Source organism: Grammomys surdaster, unplaced genomic scaffold (assembly GCF_004785775.1).
Source record: "Grammomys surdaster isolate TR1022 unplaced genomic scaffold, NIH_TR_1.0 126531, whole genome shotgun sequence".
NCBI classification, from domain to species: Eukaryota; Metazoa; Chordata; class Mammalia; order Rodentia; family Muridae; genus Grammomys; species Grammomys surdaster.
The window spans coordinates 17535442-17550132 of NW_021621323.1; the positions used below are offsets into that span (position 1 = coordinate 17535442).

The 14691-nt window shown below is 40.0% G+C and overlaps 1 protein-coding gene across 1 annotated transcript in view; it reads right to left on the reverse strand.

Annotated features, from left to right (window-relative positions):
• Positions 1 to 14691, reverse strand: part of Pde5a (phosphodiesterase 5A) — a 129893-nt gene that overhangs the window by 9085 nt on the left and 106117 nt on the right. The window contains exons 15-18 of the mRNA XM_028760384.1: positions 12627 to 12714; positions 8496 to 8596; positions 7075 to 7152; positions 5046 to 5109 (exon numbers count right to left, since the gene is read on the reverse strand). Of these exons, the coding sequence (XP_028616217.1) occupies positions 5046 to 5109; positions 7075 to 7152; positions 8496 to 8596; positions 12627 to 12714 (331 nt within the window). The remainder of the gene's footprint in view (positions 1 to 5045; positions 5110 to 7074; positions 7153 to 8495; positions 8597 to 12626; positions 12715 to 14691) is intronic.

Sequence of the window (14691 nt, forward strand, 5' to 3'; positions counted from 1 at the left end):
GGGTGGTAGGAATTGAACTCAGGTCCTCTGGAAGAGCAATCAGTGCTCTTAACCACTGATTCATCTCTCCAGCCGCTGACACCTTTTAAACAACAACAACAACAACAACAACAACAACCCTAAACTGTGCGAGCTTCCATATTAAACCTTGAGCCTCCACTCAGTGGATCTATATCAGTAAACTCAACCTGACCTAGTTTGCTTCCTCCACCATTACCCCACACCCTTAAAACCCACCCCCACGTGGATTCTCTTGACTTCTGCTTAAGTGAATTAGCAAACTCTTTAAGGTCTTCTGTGGTATAGCATACCTCCTCACGGACTACACTTTCTATCTCCCCTATAGGAGCCTATAGGCTCTATAGGTCTAGAGGCAACTATGGGTAGGCCCTGAGAGACATCAATATTGTCTTGCCTGGCATCTCCTACACAGAAAGTCACTGCTGGATCAACAGGCAGAGAAGGGTTAATTCTTCCAGGCAATGGCAGAAAGAGTAATATTTTTCCAGGAGGTCAAGGTAAGGATACATCCTCTGCTAGTGGTGGCAAGACTGCTTCCTCTGGTGAGACAAACCCTTCAGAACCTGAGAGCTCAAAGTCCTCAGCCTTAGTAGGGTCTTCCTACACATTGCTATCTCAAGCTATAGGATCCAATTTCTTACCCATCTGTGCCCTTTGTTAATTGATGACACCTCCTGAGGTTGCAGCTCGAATTTTCATTGTGATCCAGCCATTCTTACAATGAGGGATTCGGTTTGATTTCCCAAGCTTTGCGCTCTATGGCTGCTGGAGAGAAGGCTCTCTCCCAGGACACACTTAGAAGCCTTTGCCCTGTTTATGCACATCTGGAATTGCACCGCAGAGTTTGTTGTTTTCTACTCTTACTGTATACTGAGTGAGATGCTAGAAGTCTGTTAACTTTATCAGGAAGCTCACTTTTTTCTTTTGTTAATAAGTCCAGAGGTGCTAGAAGCAACCCAGATGGCTCCCGTTATTTGTCTTATTTTTCTACAAATTGTCAAAAGTTTTATGCATGGAGTCAGTAAATTCCTTGCTCTTCCCTAATAGGCCAATCAGAATAAGGAAATGGATTTCTCTCAGCACATTCCTCAAATATTTCACACTGTGAATTCTCAGTGCTCTCCAAGCTTCTAGGAGGCTCCAGAAACTGTAGGTCTGCTCCACAAATTTTTAAAAAATCTTCCTTTACTGTATTTTCTGTAGAATCACTCCTGGTACCACAATCTGTACTAGTCAGGTTTCCTTGGAGGAACAGAGCTGATGGAATATGAATATGTATATATATTCCATTTAAATGTTTCCAATGGCCTTTATTAGAGTGGCTTACAGACAGGCTGGGATACAAATAGTCTAACAGTGGCTGCTTCCCAAGAATCCAGTATTTGTTCAGTCTACAAGGTTGGGTGCCTCAGCTGATCTTTGGTCTGTGTTGGAATATTGAAGAAGTAAGTTGCAATGCCTGTGAAGGGAAGCCTCAGCAGTAGGAGAGATGAACTTGTCAGCCAGAATAAGGGCATGCAGGCAAAAAGGCAAAAGCTTCCTTCTTCTCTGGTCTGCCACCGGAAGGTATAGCCCAGATTTACAGTATGCTTTCTGACATCAAATGATTCAAACGTAGGTTAAATCTTCCAACGTCAAGTGATCAGATTAAGATAATCCTTTAAAGATGTACCCAGATCCTTAGGATTTAGTTGACTCCAAGTTCAGTCAAGTTGACAACCAAGATTAGCCATCACATGTAGAGTTTGAGTCTGGCTAATTTCTCTGTGTCATGTTTTTATTTTAAAATCTTTTATAATAAAGTTTTAATTATAAGAAGTCTTTTTATCATGATTTTGTTTTAAAAGTAGTTCTGTCTATAGATTTGAGCAGTTGCTGTTTCAAGGACTTGGGAAAGAGTGCTTGCCTAACATGTACAAGGCCAGGATTTCATGTCCAGCACCAAAAATTAATCAAATTAATTAATAAAATTACTGCTTTTAAAAGATTGTTTATTTATTTGTTTGTTTGTTTGTTTGTTTTTATCTATGTATTGTGTGTATTGGGTGTAAACTCCTGGAACTAGAGTTAGAGACAGTTCTGAGCTCCCTGAGGTAGGTTCTGGGACATGAAACCCAGCCTCTGAAATTGCTCTTAACTGCCAAGCTATCTCTCCTGTCTAGAAATTACAGTATTAATGTCACCAAAAATAAATTAATCTTTCTCTGAGTATTGATATTGTTTTTATCTAAATGGACTATATCTATTTTTACTTCCATAGTCAATTTAAGATTTCTATCTATCTATCTATCTATCTATCTATCTATCTATCTATCCATCTATCTATCTATATCTATCTATCCATCTATCAATCAATCTATCTGTGTATGTATGCATGTGCCAAGATGTATGTCTAGAAATCAAACTATAACTTTCAAAAAGTAAAAAAAAAAAAACAGATTTAAGGAATTTATGTTTACTAAAACAGTTCTACAGAGGGTACTAGAAGGAATATTTAAGTGTGAAGATAAAATTAAACACTCTCAAATGGATACAAGGAATAAATACATACAGGTCAAGGGGAAATCAAAGGAAATTGGAAACTTCCTACAACTGAGTTAAAATGAAAATGCAATATACTGAAGTCCATGGGGAACCACAAGTGCAGAACCATGTAAGTTTATAGCATTAAATACCTACATAGAAAAACAAAACAAACAAACAAAAAAACAGAGAAACTTCATATCAACCACATAATTATACACCTGAAAGCTTAAAAAAAATAACAAATAGCACAAAACAAACAAACAAACAAAAAAAAACAAGAAAAGGACTGGGAAGCAATGATAAAACCCAAGGATGAGACCAATGAAATAAAATAATTTAAAATAGAATACAAGGAATCAGTGAAACAAAGAATTGGTTCTAAAAACAAACAAACAAACAAACAAACACTTAACACATGATAAACTTTTAGCCAAATTAGTCCAAAACCAGAGAGGATCAAATGCATGAAATTAGAGACTAAGAGGCTAAGGCTATAGCTGAGTGGTTAGAGCACCCATATGATGCTCATACTCTCTTAGCAAGAGCTCTTGCAGAGAACCCATTTGGTTTCCAGCACCCACATGATGGTTCATAGCCCCCTGTAATGCCAGTTTCAAAAAGATCTAAGACCCTCTTCTGACTCCACAGCCACCAGGGATGCACATGGTACATACATACCAGCAAAACACTCAGACACATAAAATAACTCTAATTTTAAGGTAGAATAAAAATTTAAAATGAAAAGAGAGACAACAAACACTGAGAAAATTCAGAGAATACTAAGCCTATGCTTAAAAAATCTGTTTTCTACTCAACTGTAAAACCTAAACGAAGTGTATGAATTTCTAGATGTATATGACCTAACAACACTTAATTGAGAAGAAAATAAATTAAATAGGCTTATAACATCCAATGAGATAGAAGTAGTAGTTAAAAAAAAATCTCCCAACTGAAAAAAGACCAGACCTATATGAACTTAGAAAAGGACTCTACCATATACTCAAAGAAGAACTAACAGCAACACCTCTCAAATTATTTTGTAAAATAGAAACTGAAGGATTATTTCCATTTTTTAAATAAAGCCAGTATTACCTTGATACCAATACCAAACAAACACTCCACCACAGCAACAAATCACATATGACGAACATAGATGCAAAAACTCTCAATAAAATACTTGCAAACCCAATTCAAAAACATGCAAAAAGATTATCCACCATGAACAGGCTAGCTTCATCCAAATGATGCAAGGATGGTTTGGCATACATTAATTAATAAATGCAATCCACCACATAAGTAGACTCAAGTATAGAAATCATACGAACATCTTATTTGCACAAAAGGCCTTCAACAAAGTATAATATAAACCTTCATGAAAATGTCCTGAAGAAGCTAGAGATAGGAGGAACCCAAAACAACGCAATAAAGCCAATTGACAATAAACCCACAGCCAGCCTCATTCTAAATGGAGAGAAGCTCAAAGCATTTCCACTAAAGTTAGGAATAAGACAAGGATATCTGCTCTCTCCACTTCTACCAAATACAGTTCCTCGAGTCTTAGAGCAATAAGACAGAAGGAGGAGGAAAAGGGAATATAAGTAAGAAAGGAAGAATCTAAAGAATTTTTATTTGCAGATGATGTAGTTCCATACATAGAAAACCCTAATGGCTCTAACAGAAAACTCATTATAATTGATAAATGCACTCAGCAAAGTAGCAGTATACAAAATTAACACACAAAATCAGTAGTTTTCCTTTATACAAACAGCGAACATACCAAGAAAGAGATGAGTGAAATACTTATATAATAAAAATCTTAAGACACTGAATAAAGAAATGGAGGATGATACCAGAAGATAGAGAGATCTCCTATGCTCACGGATTGGTAGGATTAATATTAGGGGAATGGCCACCTACCAAGAGAAGTCAATAGATTCTACCCAATCACTATCAAAATTCCAACACTATTCTTTACAGAAATTGAAAAAATAAACTTCATATGGAAACAAAACAACAACAACAACAACAACAACAACAAAACCCTCAGCATAGTTAAAATAATCTTAAGCAATCCAAGAACTGAGGAAGTGTCCCCAATCCTGATTTAAGGATGGTGATTTGATGAGGTGGGTGTGGGTCAGGATCCATCCCAAGCTGGCCGCTGAACTTGGCAGTGTTTCTCACCTATTCCTGGTTTTAGAGGCATGGAAGATGAAGAATACTAAGGGTGCTTGATGCTTCTACTTGTGATGAACACCAGTGCCTCTGAGACATCACTCTCTTCAACACAGCTGAAGTGGCAGAGGTGGTAGCAATGAACATGTGTGTACTTTATATGAAACACTGACAATCATTAAAACACGTGATGAGGTATGTGCCTCCCTCGTATACATAAAGGAATCAGTCTATTTACGTCCAAGGCTGCCTTTAAGTGAAGAGATTTTTTTTTCCTGATTTTGACTTTTTAGTTCGGCTTTGATCACCGCTGAACAACATACCCGTTGTTGAATAGGCCAGGGTTTAGTAATCGCAGAGAGATCACAGGCAGTCATCAGCATGGCTCTGTTAAGGAAGAAAGAAACCCCCAAATCTGGTGAATATTTATCCTCAGGAAGTTGTTACTGATAAACAAAAAGTTAAATTAAAACCTGTTTAACAATAGAACACTCAAAATTTGAAGACCAAAGAACAGTCAGTATTTATTTGGGAACTTGGCCGTTGTGACTGACGCAGCCCCTGTTTTGGTTGCCCTGGCAGTTGCTGACGTTTGTCCTTGGCGTAAAAGCTTGCCTGCTATCACTGGTTTTCCACATTGATAGTGAGATGAAATCGAACGGAATAATCAGAAGGATAACATCGCATTGTCTTAATGAGGACAGTCCTGGATTATGGTGGGTCACCTTAATTCACTCGGCACCTGCAGGGCTTTCTAGGCGACAGCTTTTTCACGGTAGAGCAGTATATGCTGGAGAGTCTTTTCTGTTAGGCTGTCAGCCTTTCTCTGGTGATAGTCTTGGGAAGTACCCAGTCCTTAGGCTATAACAATGTGCCTTGGATAAAACAACACAGCGGTAAAACTCACCTTTTCAGGGATGGGGAGGCTCTCATATATTCTGAGAGGACCTCGAATTTTCTATATAGCCAAGATGACCTTCGGTTTCTGACCCATCACCAAAGTTCTGGGATTACAGGTGTGGTCACCATACCTGTTTTATGCACTGTTAGAGACTTAACTCAGAACTCAAGCTTTGTGGATGTTACAAAAGCCTTCTAGCGGCTGGCTACATCCCAATGTCTGACTTCAGCACAGTCTCCCCCAAGTCATAGTCAAATGTCTAATGGTCCCTTTACATTGTTTAAAGAAATAGGCAAAAAGGCTATTCCTGCAAAACAAACAATTGAGATAAAGCATCATTTGTTCCTCTAGGGATACCGCACCCAAAGCACGGGCTCTACCCTCTCAAGGCTAATGTTGTCATGCTCTCTCCAATACTAACTCTCCCACAGGAATGAGCACGTTGGAGGCATTTTTAGTCACGTTTAGTAATTTTCATGATGGATTTCAACCATGCTTGCCAGTATACCCTGCTTGCCAAAGGTGACAAACCATAGGACCCTGATTACAAACTTCTCTGTGAAAGAGAAAACTGGCTCAAACTAGGAGCTTTGTGGCATTTCACTCTTTGTTATTATAGAGTATATAATAGCTAGTCACAGGAATATTCTGAAGGTGCTATTCTGAAAGATAAGTTGATGCTAAGGAAAGCGTGACTGTATAGATCAGGCAGCCAGGTGTTTGTATGTTGCTTCTTTTTAATTTGCATATTTGTTTTGCAGACTAAGCAATCTCAATTTATTAAAAAAAATGTTGACATCGCCATCGTATCAACACTGTCTGTGATTCTGCAAGGCCATTTAGTTACTGACTGTTGTTTTGTTTTATTGTTTAAGACAGGGCCTCAACATTTATATCCCTGGGTGGCATTGAACTTGTGATAATCATTTTCCTTGATCCTTCCAAGTGCAGGGACTATGGTGCCTTCCTGGTTCTGTTTTACTGATAACAAGTTACTGCCATGGCCAAGACAGAGGCAAGGAGCAGAAGCCTTATCATCTACAGTGAGAAGAAGAAAGGAACTGGTGTACTGAGGTTGAAACACAGTCCTCTTGGCGGGTCCACTAGAGAACACTGCTGAGCTGGCCCATGAGAAGTGACATTTGGCCACCATCTTGTTCTCACACACTATAGGATGTTAATTTTTCTGTTCCAGAGGATGGGAGAAATGAAGCGAACATGAAATGAAGCCACAAATGCAGCATTTCCTTACAGTAGCCATCAGTCAGTCCTCAACAAGGCAACTGTCCATTTCCTTCCTTGCCAACGACCACTTTCAGCTCTTTAAACTCCACTTGGGAGCAGTTGACAACTTTGAAAATCATTATATCTAACAAACGATCCCAACTAACGACTGCTCAGAGAAAACTAACGGGGCAGCAAAGCTTGCATGAGCAGGAAAGCCAACTTACAGAAACAACTCCTTTTGAAGAGGATCTTCAAAACTGAATTGATTTTTTCGTATAAGTTCAAAAAATTCTCCTCGTCTCCTTAAAAAAAAAATATGAAAAACACAGTAATTATGATGAGTCCTCCGGCTACTTTTCTCTTGATCTACAAGGCTCATGGAATACATACTTGAGGAGAATCTCTCCTGTCCCCATCTCAGAACCCAACCTGAAGGCTTCATCCACACTCAGCATCCTGCCTTCACGCTCCTGGCTTACTTACAATGGAAACTTTTAAAAATTGTCTCATCATATTAACTTCAGATCAAAAATAATGACAATTTCAACTCAGGGATATTTTTTTATTTAAAAATTTTAATTATTTAATTAAATTTTAATTATTTAATCAAATTTATTAATTAATAATTTTTAAATTGTTTAATTACATAATTTATTTTATTTTAGAAAAATAGAATAGCGTGAGTTAAAATGTGTTGGCAAGAATGATTTAAGACCTCCTAAGCACATAGGGGTGAGAGGGTCTAAGGTCTCTAATTCAGCCACATCTTGCTGCAGATTAAAAGACGGGCAGTGAAGATGAGACATGCTTTGAAAGCAAGGAACAAGTTTTAGATACTAGTTCCTGTCATTCCACGTATATAAGGGTCATCAGTGTCTAGGTCTCCTTTGTACCCAGCATCAATAAGCATCTTGAGAAGCAAGACCAAACAAAAGATAAATGTCCATGATAAAGTGGACTATGTATGTATGATTAACTATCTAAGTTCCACACAGAGAGGAGAAACTCACATGGCATAAAAATGGGAAGTGATGGTTTTCAAGTTCTTTGTGATTTGATGATGTGTACTCTGAAATTACTTTTGGACGATCTGAACTTTGCTCTATTTTCTTCTGTCCTGATTCCTCTTGAACTGACCCAAATTTCCACAAAGCAGACACATAGACATTTGTAGACAGCAAGCAGTGGATGTGTGCGTGCCTACTGTAGTGGTTTAACTTCTATGTTAACACTCACAGTTCTACATTAACATTCCTCCACAAAAGTCAAACAAAAAGAAATAACAAGGATCACTTTCCGTGTTCTTTGCCTGCCCCCTTCGGCTTGGTGGCCATATAAAAGAATCATGAATGGGCAGAGATTGGCAAGTGAGGGCAAAGAGGAAGACAGGGGGCCTTTGGAACCCACCATGATCCCTTGAGGCAATTTCAGAGATACAGCCATAGAAGAGCATCATGCACAGCCTTGTGCCAGCATCTGTAGCAGTACAAGTGCCAAGGAGTATGCTGCTTTGACCGCCTGTTCTTAAAAACTACCAGTCTGGTAATAGCTGTGTCAGGACGCTGGCTTCTATAAAGACTTCCCAGTGTGGACATGAAAACATCTTCAAGACCTACTTAGGAGGGCGTCGCTTCTTAAAACTTACTTAATGTACAGAGCCAGGTCTGTGGCTAAAATTGCTTGCTTGATTATTTTCAGTGTAGTCTTATATTCTTCAATGGAGAGGCCACTGAGAATCTGGTTGCCCTTTATATAAAAAGAAAAACATTGTTAGCGCTCTACCCACGGGAGTTGCTGTGAAGAACAAACTCTGAAGCTATCGTTGTATGACTTAAACACATGTCTCGTATTCTGAGCCTGCTTGTTAGACACATATGATAATTTTTCCTGTTCCTTATCACCAGACACCACCCTGACAGGGAAGACAAAAACAGCTACACGACATTATCCCTGCCTCTGTACATGTGCCTCACAATCTCCTTGTGATTGAGTTGAAATCTAAACACCAAATAAATATATCCTTTTCCTTTGGGCAGACTGAACTCAAATCATATGAATATGAATGAATGAATGAATGAATGAATGAATGAATGAATGAATGAATGAAAATGAAGAATAGAGTTGTGAAATTTTTAGATTAGTAAAGAGACACTCCTCTGTGGCTTCTGAAGCAAACTTGGTGACATTGCTGGTTCATATTTATAGACCTTAACCAATACTGAGACTTGTATGTGTTCCTTACCAACATGACAATGGTAGATGGTTAGCAGGCCTGAGCCAAAGGTGCTTTTACTAGTTGGTGACCCAAGAAAGCATGAGCTCAAAGGTCTGTCAGGAAAGCTTAAGAGGGAGTAATCCAGATGGTGAGAGCAGCGAGTCGTCCCCAGGGAAGAGCACAGACACATGCTCATGTGTAATAATAATGAAAGAGAGGCTGTGACTTTGCAAGAGAACAAGGAGGGGTAAATAGGAGGGATCTGAGGAAGGAAAGAAAGACGAAATGATGTAATTATATTACAACCCCTCCCACAAAGAATAACAAAAGAATCATGCTAATTTTCCTTGTAGGTCATGTTTCCATATTAGTAAAATATTCTTCTAAACAAGCATGGGGGCAGTGAGGGAACCCATGTATACATCACTGAAGGCTTTTGTTACATAACATCCCGTATTTTTGTAATTCAAGACCGAGTAGCTCTTTGATCTTGAACTAAACAAAGCACCGACCACTCCAAATACATTCAAAATTTGTGTAAACTGAATCATAAGGCTTACTAAGTCCCAGAGCCAAGAAAGTGCCCAGAGCCTTAGAAGTGAGATCTGGAAGCAAAGAACGAAGTCAGGGAGCTGGAACTGATCTGCTCAGCTGTGGGGGGGGGAAGGCTGTAGGCAAAGACAGTGATTGGGGGGTAATGAGGGTCTGAAACTAACAGGAATTGAATTAATGACCAGAATCTATAATTGCAACCACAATCATTATTTTAAAAATATTTTATCATTTTAGATTTGGGCCAAATGAAACTAGTCAAAAAAAAAAACTCCTCCTGATGCCTTTACTTATTTTTAAGATAAGACAATTTCCAGCATAAAACAAAATGTCATTTTTGATATTGCAGTCTCAGCCTTCCTCAGAAGAGCACAGTCTGTATTTTTTTTAAAAAATTGTGCTTACAAAGATAGAACATACAGACGGCTTTTATGACTTAAGCCAGCAAGATGTATAACCAGGTTTCTTGTGTGTTATGCTAAGTAATAACATACTAAATAACAATGTTTACATTATCTAACATAAGAGGTAGATAGGAAAATATTTAACCCACCTTTCTAAAGATTAGTAATTTATTTCCTTCGGAACTGAACTTGAACTAGGACACTGACAGGACATTTTTTAAGTTGGGTGTCTTAGTGAACTCCTATAATTCTTGCACTTGGGAGGTAGAGGCAGGAGGATTAGGGGATCAAGACCAGCTTTCAACTATTCAGTGAGACAGAGGACAGGTTGGGCTAGATGAGCCCACATTTTTCTTTAATCTACTTCCTCCCCTACCAAAGAAATAAATAAAAAGCTTTAACTACAGAGCATTTTCCCAAGGGAAGTCCAGATGTTTTTACTCTAACATGCATATGTTTCTCCAGACTCAATTTTGGAAAACTGTACACTAAAAATAACATAGTTTATGGGAAACATGGTGTTTGGGCAGATCACTGAAAACCTGTGCTGCTTTGAATCAGAGTACAAACCCAACAAAGAGAGGTTCTTGGAGGTGAGTTGATCCAGAAGGCCTCAAGGCTCTCTCCCAATGTACTAGAATCATACAAGAGCAACAGAAGAAAGTGCTGGACAGTGAGGCATGAGGCAGTGCGGACAGGAATTGACCAGTGAAAGTGAAGCAGTGCCCAGAGCCTCACGTAGCCGGGAGACGAAGGTACAATGGCCTGATCCTCACTCTCCAAATACTTTCTTAGTGAATGCCAGGATGTAACAGTTTCCTATAATAACATGTACGTTATTCCCATAACACAACGCGTTAAAATGATACCAATCACATATCAATGAGTTCACGCTCCATGTTACAGCAAACGCTATTAAATCTTATATAAATTTTCATAGGAGGCAGCCAAACGTGTAACTTTTTAAAAACAGTGTTGGAGGTATAACCCAGTGCCTTACACATGCAAAACACACTCCAGCCCTGAGCTACACTCCAAGCTGCATGCTTCTTAGCTTTTAGTCACACTAAGGTGTTAGGGAAGAGGTAAGCATTCCCTTTGCCTCAAGTAGGAGAGATCTGTGTTTATGTCTTCTGTGTTCCATGAGGAGGTGGGACTAGAAAGGATTTGTGTGATGCATCCTGCCCAAGAAATCTAAAAGGCAAGACCAGACTGGCTGGCCACTCGGTAGCTGCTGTGGGGTATCTCCACAGTGAGAGTGCCCTGCAGGGACGATGACACTACCATCACCCACCAGGCACAAAGAGTTGGGCACTCAGCAATGTCAGTCTGTTAGGAATGGCCAGACCTCTGGGCTCTCTGCTTCCTTGTTCTCTGGCTGGTGAAGTAGAGAACTACACAGAGGCTTAGGAGTAAGGAAGGAGTTAGAAGAAACAGAGTAAGGAGCAGGAGATTCAAGCAGAGGCAATGAAGGAAGAGATCGAGCATAGCGTGAAATATTGTCCCGGAATGGCCATTTGGGCAGATTGAACTCAAATCATATGAATATGAATGAATGAATGAATGAATGAATGAATGAATGAATGAAAATGAAGAATAGAGTTGTGAAATTTTTAGATTAGTAAAGAGACACTCCTCTGTGGCTTCTGAAGCAAACTTAGTGACATTGCTGGTTCATATTTATAGACCTTAACCAATACTGAGACTTTTATGTGTTCCTTATCAACATGACAATGGTAGATGGTTAGCAGGCCTGAGCCAAAGGTGCTTTACTAGTTGGTGACCCAAGAAAGCATGAGCTCAAAGGTCTGTCAGGAAAGCTTAAGAGGGAGTAATCCATATGGTGAGAGCAGCGAGTCGTCCCCAGGAAAGAGCACAGACATATGCTATCATGCATTATGACTGTTCAGTGTAATAGTTAAGAACTTTCTCTTTTTTTCCTTATAAAATTAACACAGGTAGACAACAGATCATGGGAACATGTTATTTGTTAATGTTATGCTCCTTAAATGTCTGTGTTTACTTAGCAAACTGTATCATGTATTTTACAAATATTCACTTATCCAGGTTGTCGAATAGCTTTCTCGTCCCTTAACAAAATGGTTTGTGAGCAGCTAGAATCTCTAATAAAACAGAGAGATGGCTGGGAGGAAAGCTGTCTGGCAAAGCTCCTGGTTAGCAGGCACAGGGCCTCAAGTTCAATCCTAGCATAACCAAAAGGAAAAGAAGGAGGAGGAGGAAGAGGAGGAAGAGGAGGAGGAGGAGGATGAGGAGGAGGAGAAGAAACAAATACTGATCTATACATACCACTTCATTTGTTTAAAAAGTTAAGCAGGAGCCATAAAATACCAGCTTGGTTTCTAGTTTGGAGTAATTAAAGGTCAGTGATCGAATTTCCCTCGTGGGCAACATTAGATCGTTTTTTTTTTTTTTTACAGCCCACAGAAGTGAAGCTGTAGAATGTTTGGACTCTTCCTTCCTTACCCAAAAAGGAGTAGAGAATGTTCAAGAATTTATGATGCCGGGAATAAGTCCAAAACCTAAAAATACAACTGCATGTATAAAGCTCTCTTTTGAAACTCACAACAATAAATGACATACTTACTGGGCTGTTTAGAATCATCAAGCACTGGTCAAAATGATGGTGTTCCATGATGGAGTGGCAGTACAGCTGGGCCAGCGGGTGCTCGCTCCTGGGAGTGATTATGTTGAACAAAGAAAGGAAGAAAGCGTTCCTAAACATGTTACTTCACCAATTATGATTATTATTAAGTGAAATTATCTCAAAAAACAAACTAATCATTTTCTCCCCTGCCGAGGAGAGTGGGGGGTAATCTCTCAGAAATAACTACTGACGTAAACTATTTTCAAAGAATCATGCTGCCTGGTCAAAGGGCAGCCTCACTGGCTTGAAATGTGGAAACACAGCATATGGGGAGTAAGGCCAGAGACTGCCAGCCCTTGGCATAGCCTTGCACTACCCCAGAATACCTGTTACTGTATTAGTGTTCAGGTCCCAGCACTGCAACTGACTTAAAAAAGTCTAGAACAAATCCGTGTTGCCCTTTCCTCTGAAAAGATGTTCAGGCAGAAGGGTAGCTTATTCACCGGGCCTACATGTAAGGAAACTATCCACTGAGAGGGCATCCACGGGGTCTGGATGATGGAAATCAAGACAAAGAGAGGGGGCAGTACGTACATAGCCTTGGAAAGGAGGAGTGTGTGTGTGTGTGTGTGTGTGTGTGTGTGTGTGTGTGTGTGCTCGCGCGCTCGCATGCAGGGGACTAGGAAAGCAGGAGAAGATGAGTCACAGGGTTGTTTGAGCAGGACAGCCCACAAGCTTTCTAAGCTGAACTTGGGAGAAGCATCCAAGACTTCCTGCTGGGTAAATTGTGGGGGAAGGGTATTTACTGCACTGTTTACTGTATGTGTGGGACAGTAGCCACAAAGGGGCTTCTACTGCACGACAGGAAGCCTTCCACTTCATTTCTCACGACCTTTCACTTGTGAAAAGCAACGCATTCCTTTCCAGGACTCCTTCTTCAAGAGACAAGAGGATCCTGTAACTTACGGCTCTTCACATGTATAGGAATGGGGCTTATGAAATACAAAGCCCCATGGTCGTGCCAAAAATATGAACAGTTTGCTATTTCCTCACAAGTGTGTTGTTTTCCATTTTATTTGTTCATAAATAAATGAATAAATAAATAAATAAATAAATAAATAAATAAAAGCAAGCTACTCAGAGCTAACAAGATGCCCTGAAAAAAACTGGTTAGAATGAAAACCAGACAGATGCTTATGGGAAAGCCCAAGCTGCAGATGAAGACTGGGTGAGTGGGTGATGTTGCCTGTTCCTATTTAAAGCGTCACCTGTCTTGCAGATTTAATGCTCCTATTGTCGTAACCTGACTCAGTCCTCGTGTACTGATCTCCACTCTGCCTCTACTTAATGATCTGTACTTAATGATCAGGAACTGTGTTCAACATAAGAAATTGAGCAGACAGTGAGCTGAATCACATCAACGGGTTTGTTGGAAGGGTTTGCTGTGGTGTATGGCCGACCTGGGGTCAGTTAGGGCACTGCCGTGTACTTGGAAGGGCTCAAGGGTGCCTCGGATAAAGAGGTGGCAGCCAGAAGGAAGTGGGGGAGAGTTATCTGCTAGCTGTTCTGGAGTTGGATCACACGGGAGCCAGCAGGGACACGTCCTGCAATGTGAACAGGCTAAGATAAGGAGGGTGGATGACCTCTCTTCTGGATCTTTCCACCGACTCTCTATTCTTCTCTGCTCTCCCCTATTGAAGACAACTTTACAAGCACAATGGGCACCTCCCCCATCCACTTCAGGCATAGTGAAAGGAAAAGCTTTTAGGTGTCTGTTATTCTCACTTACACAAGAAGTAAAGAGCAGAAAAGCAGGGTGCTACCCGATGGACACAGGCTGGGAGAGCTTTAGTTAGAGGCCAGGATACAAGGTGGGAACCTGTCTGTCCTGGAACCTATCATCCAACTAACCAACCAACTCTCACATAAACCTAAGACACACAACTTGAAATAGAAGCTGGAGGCTACACCCTTAGTTTAGCATCCGATGTGTTCAGCTGGTGTTAGCTGCTTATAAATCTTTCACCACACCAGACTGTAAACCTTTGGAATCTGCTGACATTTG